At 35.6% G+C, this 12846-nt stretch overlaps 1 protein-coding gene and 3 pseudogenes across 2 annotated transcripts; 2 read left to right on the forward strand and 2 right to left on the reverse strand.

Moving 5' to 3' along the window:
* Positions 1 to 205: 205 nt before the first annotated feature.
* On the reverse strand, positions 206 to 2356 carry LOC147928713 (uncharacterized; annotated as a pseudogene).
* A 2646-nt stretch (positions 2357 to 5002) lies between these two features.
* On the forward strand, positions 5003 to 5859 carry LOC147928714 (glutathione S-transferase T3-like; annotated as a pseudogene).
* Positions 5860 to 6644: 785 nt separating this feature from the next.
* Positions 6645 to 8410, forward strand: LOC104743957 (surfeit locus protein 1-like; annotated as a pseudogene). Its single transcript, XR_015580814.1, has 5 exons — positions 6645 to 6783; positions 6916 to 7180; positions 7379 to 7574; positions 7677 to 7964; positions 8071 to 8410. The product of XR_015580814.1 is annotated as a surfeit locus protein 1-like (transcript).
* Positions 8411 to 8496: 86 nt separating this feature from the next.
* Positions 8497 to 11749, reverse strand: LOC109128730 (uncharacterized). Its single transcript, XM_019235584.2, has 2 exons — positions 11005 to 11749; positions 8497 to 8552 (listed from the first exon to the last, which is right to left on the reverse strand). The coding sequence occupies exons 1-2, from the start codon at positions 11747 to 11749 to the stop codon at positions 8497 to 8499; spliced, it is 801 nt and encodes a 266-aa protein (XP_019091129.2).
* Positions 11750 to 12846: the final 1097 nt, after the last annotated feature.

Below are 12846 nucleotides of genomic sequence, written 5' to 3' on the forward strand. Positions count from 1 at the left end.
GCTTTCTCTCTACTACAGAATTTTGTTGTGGTGTATATGCACAAGAAAAATAATGTAGCATGCCATGTTCTTTGATTAATTCTGAAAAGGCTAATTCAGGTGCATTATCTGATCTAATAGTTTTGATTCTCTTATTAAACTGTGTCATTACCATTTTTATAAAAGCTGGAAAGGCAATAGCAACATCTGATTTATTTCGCAACATCTATACCCAAGTCGTTCGACTACAATCATCAATCAAAGTAAGAAAATATTTGAAACCTTCTATTGACTCAATACTAAAAGGACCCCAAACATCCATATGAATAAGATCAAAAGGATGATCCGACAAATTGTTATGACAAACGTAAGCTAACCTCTTTTGCTTTGCTAATGGACAAATAGAACATGGAGTAGGAGAAGAAATAAAAGACTTCAAAGCAGGAATCGAACTAACAAGTTTTTGCAAAATAATAGATGAAGGATGCCCTAAACGCTGATGCCAAAGCTGACTATCATCAATCACTGAACCAGAGAAAGGCTGAACAGAGGAACAAGCTGCAAGTGTTGATGTAGAGAGGGTCGCATTCTCTTGTTCCAGAATGTATAGATTGTGAAATAGTCTACCCCTCCCAATCATCAAGCCCTGAGAAAGCTCCTGAATAAAACAAAAATATTCAAAGAAATGAGCTGAACAGTTTAAAAACTTTGCCAAACAACTAATACTAATGAGATTGAATTTAAAATCCGGAACATGTAAAACATTATGTAAAACTAATATATGAGTGATATGAATTGTTCTTGTATGCGTGATGGATACCCTAGCACCATTAGGTAATGTAACAGTGACATCAGATACAGATCTCATTTCACTAAACAAAGCTAAATCTGAGCAAACATGACTAGATGCCCCACTATCGATTATCCAAGCATCATGAGGAAGAAATTTCTGAAGAGTAGAAAGGACATGATCTTTAAAAACAAGGTTATTATTCTCATATTTAAGAGTAGTAGAAGGAAAAGGAATTATAGTACCAGAAGTAGATGTATGAGCCATCAGACCATGTTCTGTAATGGTTGCAATGTTACCAGGGGTACTAGAAGAAGAAGCCGCATGCTCTTGTACCTGAACATTTGCCCGAAATTGCGAAATTAGTTGCTCAACCTGTTGAGGAGAAAGACCTTGAAGATTGTTAACCCCAGGCACATTGTATGTTGCATATTGTGGGGCTACAGGTCCATAAGAATTGGTTCCCTCAACCGGATAAGTCCCCATATCAGAGTAAACCTGAGCAACTGCATTTGCATTTTGCATAGCACTCCCATAAGGAACCATTTGCATTTGAGGTTGTTGCATTCTCGGTTGGACTTGTGCCATAGGCATCCGTGGCTGAAATTTTGATGTATGTCCCTTCTGATTGAACCCTCCATTATTAACCTTCCCATGTCCTGGAGGATATCCATGTAACTTGTAGCATTTTTGCACAGTGTGTCCCACTTTTCCACAATGAGTACACATAGGTTTTTGCATGTGTCGAGCAGTGTTATAAGCAGCAATATAAGCATTCTCTGCATTACTAACCAGAGGAGCAGTAGTCTGAAAAGCAACATTGTCCACACGAGTAGCAGGTGTCACCGTGGTCTGGCGTTCATCCTGAGTGACCATATTAAACACTTCTTCAATACTCGGAATAGGTTTGAGCATCAGAATGTGTCTCCTAGTCTGATCATAACTTTCATTCAATCCCATGAGAAATTTTGTCACCCAGCCTCGTTGCTGTAAATTCTCTCACTTAGTAGCTGCATCACACTCACACCGACTACATGTGCAAACAGGCAAATCAACATAGTTCCTTAGTTCTTCCCACAAAGTAAGCAAGGTTGTATAGTAAGTCAAGATATCCATAGACCCTTGAACTAACTTGCTAAGCTTTTGCTCAATAGCAAAGATCCGAGGAGCATCATCCTGTTTAAAACGAGATAACAAGTTCTTCCATATGCCTTCAGCAGTTGGAATGAAAAGTAAAGATTGACCAATCTTTTTATCCACAGAGTTCATCAACCAAGTAGAAACGATGTCATTGCATCGAGACCAAGCTCCAAAATCCCTATGATCCTTTGCTGGTTTCCTTATTGTACCATTAACAAATCCCAACTTATTTCTAGTATTCAAGGCCATCCACATCGACCTTCTCCAAGAATGAAAATCAGAAGCAGTACAAAGACGATCCGAAACAAGAATCATACCAGCATGATCAGCATTATGAAGATAATAAGGGTTATTGTATTGATCAACCTGATAACGTTGCTCACTAGTAGAAGATGGTGGAACCGGTGGTCTAGTCATCGGAACTGAAGTCTGATTTGGCAAGCTCATCGCGTGAAGCGAAATCCAAGAATCCAAAAAAAAATGGAAAACAAAATTGAAACACGAATTGTGAAATTGAACACAAGATTCATCGTTACCCAAGCTCGATTAAACCAAAAGCAAAAGAATCAGAAGTGTAAAACAAATTCCGATGAACAAATCGCAAATCGCGAAAATAAGAGATTGCAGAAATTGCATCCAAGAGAAAACCGGAAAACTCATCTCCGATCAAAAGAAAGAGACGATAATGCGGAAGCTGTATAAAACTCAAAGAGAAAGCTTTGATACCATGATAAAGTCCGACGAACTAAACGATCGGAGCTGAAAGAGATGATCGGAGAGATAACAGAACTTTATTTATCTAACTGACAAAGTGTATATTACAAAAGGACAAACCCTCAATTATGTCAACTGTAAAGTATTTATACTTAATCATTAAACCATATCAAACCCGAGTTAACCAACATTAACGGGTATAACCAACCTATATGCTAATAGTCAAAGGTCTTCTTCTTCTTCTTCTACTACTACCAATCTCTCTGCTGCTCCAGAAACTCCTAACCTTGAGAGCAAATAGATTGTTTCGGTTACACCACCTGCAAGTAAGTATCTCGTGCGTGGTCTCTCTCATCCAAATTTGTGATTAAGCTCTCAATCTTGTTGGATTTTTGTTTTTTAAAATGTTTGCAGAGATGAGAGTAGGGTCAATGTTGTTATGGTACTTGGTTGGATCTATTACCTACGGTATCGGGGAGGTATATAAGGGCAAGTCCATCAAAGAATTTTAACCGTTGCTTAAGAGTTACTAAAGTATTAGATGTGATTAAATTTAATTGTTTTTGTATGTTTTAGTTTAGAATCGTTGTTTAGCTAAGATGTTTTTGTTATGTTTAGAAACTGGGGTGTGTCAGTTTCTGATTGGGTGAGAGAAAAATAATTTTTTCTTTTATTTTTTTTGTTAAGTAAATTTCTTTTTCATCTCTCTCGTCTCTCTTCTTTGTTCGACAGAGAAAACAACAAGACTCTCGATTTGTATTTTACCGGCGGTGATTCAGTCATCAATCATACTGGGTATTTTTCTTATGGGAGTGATGCATGCAGGAGATTTGTTGTGAAGAAGGACATGATCTTGGTTCATCAATCCGGCAGCCCTTTGGTTGACCCAATCAGATCTTAAAATATCCGATTAAATCTCCAATGGAATAAGTTTTTTTTCTTGGTCATAATCTTATTGATTTCCTTTGGATCGACATGCATCAGAGTTTAGGGATGTGAGAAGAGATTAGGTTTCAAGAAATTAGAATCAATTTTAGCAAAGTTTAAAGGTGATAAAATTGATTTATGGTTCTATGATGGGAAGTTGTTAACTGGTAACAAGTCAGCTGAAGATTCCGGGTTTGTGAGGTAGTTTGTTTCTGGTTTCTCAATTTTACTTCATTTGTGATGTATGTTGCATCTAAGCACTACCAATTGCTCGCAAAGTGATTGATATAACATATGTTTCTGTTTTGTTTAACGAAATAAGTTGTATTTAGTAACAAACAGATATAAAAGTGTTAGGCTACCGCTATATAGAGTTTATTTGATCTTTAACCTGTCTCACTGAGTTGTTACCCTCCTTGGTCTACCGTAGAACATGGGATCCTAAGGTGTGATGTTGCTTACCATTTTTATTGCCAACCTCCTCCACACAAGTGAGCATAAAAATTTACTTTGTGGCCAGTTTAGGATTTGCAGATGGAATTTCCTATTAAAAATTATGTTGATCAGTTTTGTTCACATCTGCTTTCTAATGTAACAGGTGGTTTTTATCATATACTTGCTGTGATGCTTTTGGTTTTTATCAGTTTTGTTCACGTCATGTATGCTTGAAGGTATTATTATTTTAAGCTAAACAAGTGTTATCAATAACTTTAACATGACCTTCATTTTTTAATGCGACTCTTGTTCTGCAAACATGACGCCTCTTTAGTGTTGCATTAACCAAGTTCCTTATCTTTTATAGGTGTATAGGGGTTCAGAATCAACTCCAATGGTTTTAGGTTATTCTGCCAACGATGTGTGCATTGTCATTGCGATGGAATAAGGTTCGTCCTTGTTTTATTGTTGCAACATAGTTATCTCTGCAACATAGTTATATACTACACTCAACTTCTTTTTTTTTTGTCATTTCTGCAGCTCTAGCAGCCACCTAAACACGGATGTTGGCAGAAGCCACATAAAAACGGTAGGTTGGAGCCCTTGGTCTCTTCAATCGGTATGTCACTTTGTTTTTTTGGTCTTTTGGCTATTTGCATCATAAATTTGTATCATTAAATTGAACTAGAACTGTTAGGTAATTGTCACACTTAAACACTCAATGTTTGTACTTGATTGATTGCTTGTTATGTCACAATTAAACAAGCATTGTTGGTTGTTGTCACAGTGAAACACTTATTGTCTAGTGTTAGGTTATACTCAATGCTTGGTAGTTGTCATCAATTGCTTGTTATGTCACATTTAAAAACCAAATACACTTACACCTCACTTCTAGTTATATATTAAGTGTTTAGCTGAACCTAAACACATACATTTCTTCTCCTTTACACACCTAACCAGACAATCAACCCTTCATTGGTATCGATCCTCTTTAAAACTCAACCAAGAAACTTGCCTATGGACCCATTTAGTGAAGCTTTAGGTTTTATGGACCTGTTAAGTAGTCAACAAGAAAGCCACACCCTTGAAACCCATTCGTATGCTGAGGAGGGCCCTGTAGGTGAACAGAAATTAAAGGACGTAGAAGGAAGTGGTCACACACAGAAGATGTGTGTCTCATCGGTGCTTGGCTCAACACTAGCAAGGATCCAATCGTTGTTGTCGATAAAAAATTTGGTACTTTTTGGTCACGAATTGCAACTAATTATGCTGCAAATCCTAAGCTAGTTGGTGTAGAAAAGAGAGAGCCTAGTCATTGTAAGAAAAGGTGGCAGAAGATCAACGAAACAGTCTGCAAGTTTGTTGGAAGCTATGAGACTGCAACAAAGCTGAAATCAAGTGGCCAGAATGAAGATGATGTCATGAAAATGGCTTATGAAATCTTCTTCACACTTGAGCATGCTTGGAGGGAGCTTCGCCATGATCAGAAATGGTGTGGATCCAATTCTGCGAAAGGTAATGGAGCATCAAAGAGAAGGAAGTGTAATTATCTTCGATCACAGTCATCAAGCTTTGTTCCAGTTAATGATGTAGAGGAGGAAGCTCGGCCTACTGGTATTAAGGCAGCAAAGGCGAAAGGCAAAAGGCTTGTGAACAAGCCAACCTCAGCTCCAGAAGGCTCTTCCCTTGTCGAGTTTCAGAGCATGTGGGAGATAAGGCAAAAAGAATTTGCCTTGAAAGAGAAACAGAGTATGATTGAAGAGAAGCAAAGCAAACATAAAATGCTTGACCGTCTACTTGCTAAAACTGAGCCTTTGAATGAAATGGAAATCGCTTTAAAGAATAAGATAATTAATGACATGTTGTCAAGTTAGTTTCAGTTTGAGTTTATGTTAGTCTCAATGTTTGTTTCTGTTGTTCAGTTTAACTTGTTTTAATGATAAAAATGGTCAAATGTTTAAGAAACAATGTTTTAATGATATGCAATAGTCGAATGTTTGTTGTGTTGTGTTTTAATGATATGCTATGTCTCCTTCCATTAGGATTGCCGACAAGAAGAAGAAGAAGACAAGAAGCTTGTGGTCACGGACAAGAAGCTTTTGGTCACGGACCTGCATCTTTTTTCTCACGGACAAGAAAGCTTAGCTTTTGCTTAGAGTCACATGTCTTGTTCACGGACCTGCATAGTTGGTCACGAACGAGAGTTTCATGCCTTTGTAACACCACAAGATCGTCAATATATAAGAGCATCTTCGTAGACACATAAATGTATGCTTATTCGATTTCCAATTTGTACCCACAATATCAAGCTTTTTCATCTTCCAAAAATACATATTCTTCTTCTTCTACAATATTATTCTCCCAGTTTATCAAGCTCTTCTTGTATTTTTTTTTTATAATGGCATCTTCTTCTAACAACATTGAAGAAAAGATGGATGAGTATTTTGATCGAACACTCAACAATTATTTTGATCAAGCAATCCATAATCGTTTTGATCAAGCAATGAATCCGTTGAAACCCGAGAAGAAGAAATGAGTCCACATTAAAAGAAAACGTGAAGAGGGTCACCAACACTTATGGGATGACTATTTCCGTGAAGATGCAACATATCCTCCTCAAATCTTTTCTCGCCGTTTTCGAATGAACAAACCCTTGTTCATGCGTCTTGTCGAACGACTCTCAACAGAAGTTCCATACTTTGAACAAAGAAGAAATGGTCACGGAAGGCTAGGTCTCTCTGCAACACAAAAGTGTACAGCAGCAATTCGTATGATAGCGTATGGTTCTGCAGCGTATGGTTCCAACAAGGAGAAGTGGTATTTGATTTTCATTTATATTAACCTATTCGATATATCTGTTGTTCTCTTTTCATTTGTGTGTATCTATATATATATATATATATATTTCGAGTTGAATCTTTTGATCTGCTAAAGAACTTGTTCACACCCGATCTCTTGTTTCAAGGCCAAGAAATATGTGGATTTCAGACGACAATGCTTGGAAACGAAACCAACGAAGCTGAATACAATGAAGAATGTGGATGCGTTAGGATTGCAACGGGTTGTATGCAAAGGCGTTTTCGATGTGACAAGATCGATCTATGTTGGTCCAAAGCCTAGATCCAAGTCTAAAGATTCCGAAAATGGCTTCTATGTTATCACACCTCTTTTGCCAATCCCAAATGAACCAAATAGGTGAGGGATTTTGTGATCTCAGTATCATCTTGATTCAGATATATCTTGTTGCTTGTGTATATGCACATCGAGACTAGATGCATATTTTGCACGTTTCTTTATTTGGATTTTGATACTAATAAGATTTCACTTAAATGCAATTAAAAAAACAAGACTAACATGCTTTAATAATATTTTGCTTCTTCCTTTTGTAACTAGTGTGAGGTCCCTTGTTCTAGTAAATCGCGGATGGGTTCCTTCGGATTGGAAAGAAACGTCTTTAGAATCTCTAGATCCCGGTGTTGCTGTTTTTGCTGCGGAGGATGAGTCAAGAAAAGCTAATAAACTAATATCCTCTCTACAAAATCCCTTATCGAAGTTCTGGTACAAGTTTAACAACCCAATGATTTCTGAGGTTGGTATTTATTTCACAAACTTAAAAAATAGTACCTAGTCTCTCGTTAATTGTATATTTTGATATCATATAGATTAGTTTTGTGGGGGGTTTTTTTAGCAGGACCATGCCTCTTGGGCTATGCATGTGGAAGTGGTTGGTGTGATTAGGAAAAGTGAAACTCCGAGCATATATACTCTAGTAAATTAATTATCCAAGGTCGCTTGCGTGGTTCTACCTTGATGTTCCTAAACTGGCTCAAGCCATGGGATTTGGTGAGGACACAATGTATATAGAGAGTAACCACAAAGATATGGATGAAAGCAAACCTTATCCAGTTCCAAGAGACGTTGTGAACTTGATCCTTAGTAAAGAGTTACCACTGGGCTATTACTACCACACGTTGATATGGTAATTAACAACATAACTTCAACTTTATTTCACTCGTTACAACTTACAAGTTTATATGTTTGGTTAGTTTGTTAATGGTGGTGTGCGTGATTGTTTATATGTGCAGTTTTTGGAGCTCCCTGTTTTGCTTTGGCAAGGCTAAATTGATTCTTTTGGAAAAATATACAATTTATAGTAGTAAGCCAATGTTGATTCTAGTAATTTTTGTCTTTTATATACTTACCAAAATATACACTCTTCGTAGCCTATTTAGTCAAATAGACACAATTGGTGTTGGGTGTGTCACTAAACTCGATTCCAACGAAGGAGGAATCAGTTCGACAGATGTGAATCTTCTCAGTCCTTAGTCATTCTTCTCTTATCTTTTATGCAATTTGGTTGACTTGCAGTCCTGTTTTAATGATTCAGGTATGTAAGTTCTACGGCCAAAGGAAGAAATCATTAACTATCTATTATTCAAACACATATGTATTCTGTTTTGCGTTTGTTTTCTTGCGGGGTCATATTAACGTATTACCTAGACAATAAGTCATTAATAGACTGTACACATGGATGTCTGAATGCTTAAGCTCTCCTCCGGCTCATCATCTGCACTCAGACCCAATTTAGACCCCTCATGGTTCTAAAAGTTTGTTTTTCCTCTGGCCAGTATCTGTATCTTCTAGAGACTATAGAATAGTAGTGAATAGTTTTTGTTTCTCAAATTTTGATTAAATGGGCTTGTAAAAAGCAAGTTTTAAATTCAATTTGGAAGCTCTCTGTTTTTGTCTTTACGCTTGTATATGTGTATAAAAAAAAGACTGCATGCTCTCTGAATTTTGCTCAAAGTCCATCTTACAATTGTAGTATCAAGTGTAATCAAGTAATCAACATATGTACTCTGTTTTGCTTTTATTTCCTTGCAGGGTCAATAACGTATCACCTTATTACGTAGACAACAAGTCAACAATAGATTGTAGAACAATGTCTGAATGCCTAAGCTCTCCTTCAGCTAATCATCTACACTAAGACCAATTTAGACACCACATGGTTCTAAAGGGTTTTTTCTTTTTCTCTGCCCACTTTAAGTGTATGTATCCTAGACTATATATAGTAGTATAGTTATAGCTTTTGTTTCTTTAGATTTTGGTAGAATCCTACTATATTAATTGTGAAGTACAAATATGAAACTAACATTAAAATTATATTCAATTGTCATTAGATAAACTTAATTAAGATCTCAAGGAAGTCAAATGTGAAGGCTAATTGTTTAGCTCGTTCTTCTAGAAAGCTAGTGTCAGAAACGATTTTTGTAAACTCTTATCCTCCAGTTTGGGCAACCAATCTAGGAGTTTTATTTTAATTAATTTTAGGTTGAAAAAAAACTTAATTAAGATTAATTATTTATTAAATAAATATAATTAATTAAAAACGAAAATTGGGGACACATAAAATAAAATAAATTGTAGAAAAGTACAAAAAATTTATTAGAATCAATACTAATACGTCCTTAAAAAAAATTAACAGCTAAGATTTTAAAAATCTAATCGAATAAAATCTATATAACCACAAATTTTATCAAAAAACTTTTCCAGCACATGTTAAACTTTTTAATCAAAAATCTAATCAAATAAAATATATAAAAGTTTGCTTAGATTTTAAAAATTAATAAACTAAAAAATAAAATATATAGATGTAGTATCTAATCTATTTAAAAAAATTATAATTTTCTTTTAGCCACCGTTCTTTAGGAAAATAAAACTAAGAGATTTAAATATATTCAATTCTTGGAGATGCTTATTACAGACAAAAAGGGAAGTCACAGAAAGAAAAACAATGAATGTTGTTTTCAAAGAGGTTTTTCAGAACGTTCACTAGCTATATTTAGTTGTTCTTTTTACATGTTATTTATATCTTTTTTACTTGCTTCATAATTATACCAAAAATTGTGTTTGATTGACAAAACTTTAAATAATTGTATTCATTATGCAAATGTTTTACTGATAGGTTTTCAATAAACATCTATAAATTACAAAAAGTTTAATATAAACAAACCGAATTTTTAATCACAAACCATTATATATAACATAATTACAAAATAAATTATTACATTTTTTACGAAAAGAAAAGTTCAGCCGGATTTTCTGCGGGTAGTATGGTTTGTAAAAGCGAGTTATAGGGCATCATTAATGGGGGAACTAATTTTGGTGTTCTTAGAATAAAGATATAGGGAAAATAATGTAAGATCAGTAGTTAAGATCTTTTGTTAAAAAGTTAGTTATTGGGAGAACATGTTTAAGAACATAAGATTTAATAATATAATATTTTTAAACATTTTACAATTATAAAAACTTTTAAAATAACATTTAAATTGCAAACTTATAAACTTTTACTAAAATTCAAAATACAATACCAAATTTTTATGAAACAAAAAAACATTATAAATAAAATGTAAAAAAAAAACAAACATATTACTTAATTAATTAAAGCAGATAAACATCTTATTTAATGAATACATAGTTTAATGTCCAAATTTATTCCATATATGCTCTATCAAATCCTCCTTTAATTTCTGATGTGCTTGTCTATCACGAATTATTGTATGGCCATCACCTAAACCCTCAAGATTTGAAGGCATATTTACTGAAAACGAAATATCCGGAGTAATTCCGGTTCCATCTTTTTGTTGGAATTCTTGTTCGTCATAGAGTGTGTATGAATCGTTCATCTTCGACAATCATATTCTGGACTATGAGACATGCTCTCATAATATATGCAATCTTATCCTTTGACCATAAAAGAGATGGATTTTTAATCATGACGAATCTAGATTGTAGGACTCCAAATGCACGCTCAACATCTTTTCGTGCACCTTCTTGTCATTCTGCAAACAAACGATGTTTCCCGTGTTGTGGTTGTGGGATGGATTTAACAAATGTCGCCCATTCCGGGTAAATACCATCCGTCAGATAGTAAGCCAAATTATACTCATTTCCGTTGACATAGTACGTAACTTTGGGAGCTCGACCGTAAATAATGTCATTAAATACCGGTGATTGACCAAGAACATTTAAATCGTTACAAGTACCTAGAGCTCCAAAAAATGCGTGCCATATCCAGAGATCTTGTGAAGCTACCGCCTCCAAAACAATTGTTGGTTTATCGGTGCCTCGTGAATACATTCCTTTCCAAGCGGTTGGGCAATTTTTCCACTTCCAATGCATACAGTCGATGCTTCCAACCATCCCGGGAAAACCCCGCTGTTCTCCGTAAAAGAGTAGCCTTTGAAGATCCGCTTGTGTGGGTCGGCGTAGGTATTCAGTTCCAAACAAGTCAACTATTCCGACGACGACATGTTCCAAACATTTACGAGAAGTCGATTCAGAGATACGTAAATATTCGTCAACCGAGTCCGTCCCAATCCCATATGCTAATAGTCGAATTGCTGCAGTACATTGTTGTAGGGGTGAGAAACCATTCCGGAAGGTTGCATCCTTTTTTGGTTGAAAATATGGAACTTCTTCACTGAGACGATTCACAATACGCAAGAACAATGACTTGTTCATTCGAAACCGTCGGCGAAATTGCCTCTCCATGTAAGTCGGGTTATCACTAAAATAATCGTTCCAAAAACGTTCGTGTCCATCTTCCCGTTGTCTATCGATATATATATGTGTATTCTTTTCCACCGGAATTGCCTCTTCAGCAGCTTCAAATTGATTATTAAATTGCTCTTGAAAAAATGGGTTAATACTATCATTATTTGGATCATAATGGTAGTGAAAATTCTTGGAAGAAGATGCCATAACAATGAAGAAGAGAAAGAAATATTTGTTTTGGGTGAGAAGGAATTGTTAGTTTTTGATGAAAGAAGGAAATATTTGATTTTGGTGTGAGAAGGAAATATTTGTGTTTTGTTGAGAGAAGCAAATGTTTGTTTTTGATGAAAAAAACCTTGTGCTCTTCTCATATATATAGAGTGATCAAACTAAAATCCAAAGAAGGCAAATCACGAGTACATAGCAAACATCATGGGTTCACTAGGAAGGGTAGATACATACCAAAGATTGTAAACAAAGCTATCAATCTAGCCTAAACAAAAATCCAAACAAAACATCACGGGTTCACCATTCGAAAAGAAACAACAGCAACCAAACATCACGGGTTCACCATACGATAGCAAACAACAACAACCGAAACCGAAACAAATTTACTTGAGCTGGATCACTTGTCTGTCAGCTGGATCACTCGGTCCTTGAGCTGTATCACGTGATCCTTGTGCTGGATCACTTGGTCCTTGAGCTGGATCACTTGGTCGTTGAGCTGGATCACTTGGTCGTTGAGCTGGTTAAGTTGTGTCTCATTAGCAGGTAGTGGAGCTTCACGGCTCGACAGACTTGTGAATCCAATCGCAGGAGCTAGTTGCGGAGGATAGTAACAGGTCTCAGCCTCTTCTTCTGAATCGGAACTATAGTCTAATGGGTTGTTTATACCATAGTCGTATTCACGGTCCATGACTTCTTCACTGAAACCGAAACACATATATAAGTTCCCAACTAATATAAAACATCTGAGATTCATTAAAAACATAGAGACCATACATAGTAAAACATATTCTCAAACATCCGAGATTCATTCTAAACATAAACAACAAACATAGAGACCATACATAGTTAAACATAGACAACAAACATCCGCTTAAAAACATTAAAAAAAAAAACATAGTTAAAACAGTTCAGCCATTAGCTTCTTCTTTAGAGCTTTTTCATCTTCGTCTAGAGTTTCTTTCTTGGCAATGAGGGTGTCAAGAATGGACATTGATGTTCATATATTTTACCCTGTTTTCCCTTAATATATTCACATCTTTTGCATCTTTCGCTATCCATTTTGACCATTATTGCAT

This window comes from Camelina sativa, chromosome 14 (genome assembly GCF_030686135.1).
Source record: "Camelina sativa cultivar CO46 ecotype springtype chromosome 14, ASM3068613v1".
NCBI classification, from domain to species: Eukaryota; Viridiplantae; Streptophyta; class Magnoliopsida; order Brassicales; family Brassicaceae; genus Camelina; species Camelina sativa.

Excerpts from the sequence above, each read along its gene's own strand:
- LOC109128730 (XM_019235584.2), bottom strand. The coding sequence starts at position 11,749 with ATGGCATCTTCTTCCAAGAATTTTCACTACCATTATGATCCAAATAAT. Across the intron at positions 8,553-11,004 it reads TAACGATTTAAATGTTCTTG|ATGATGAGCCGGAGGAGAGC; the intron begins GTCAATCACCGG and ends GTCTGAGTGCAG.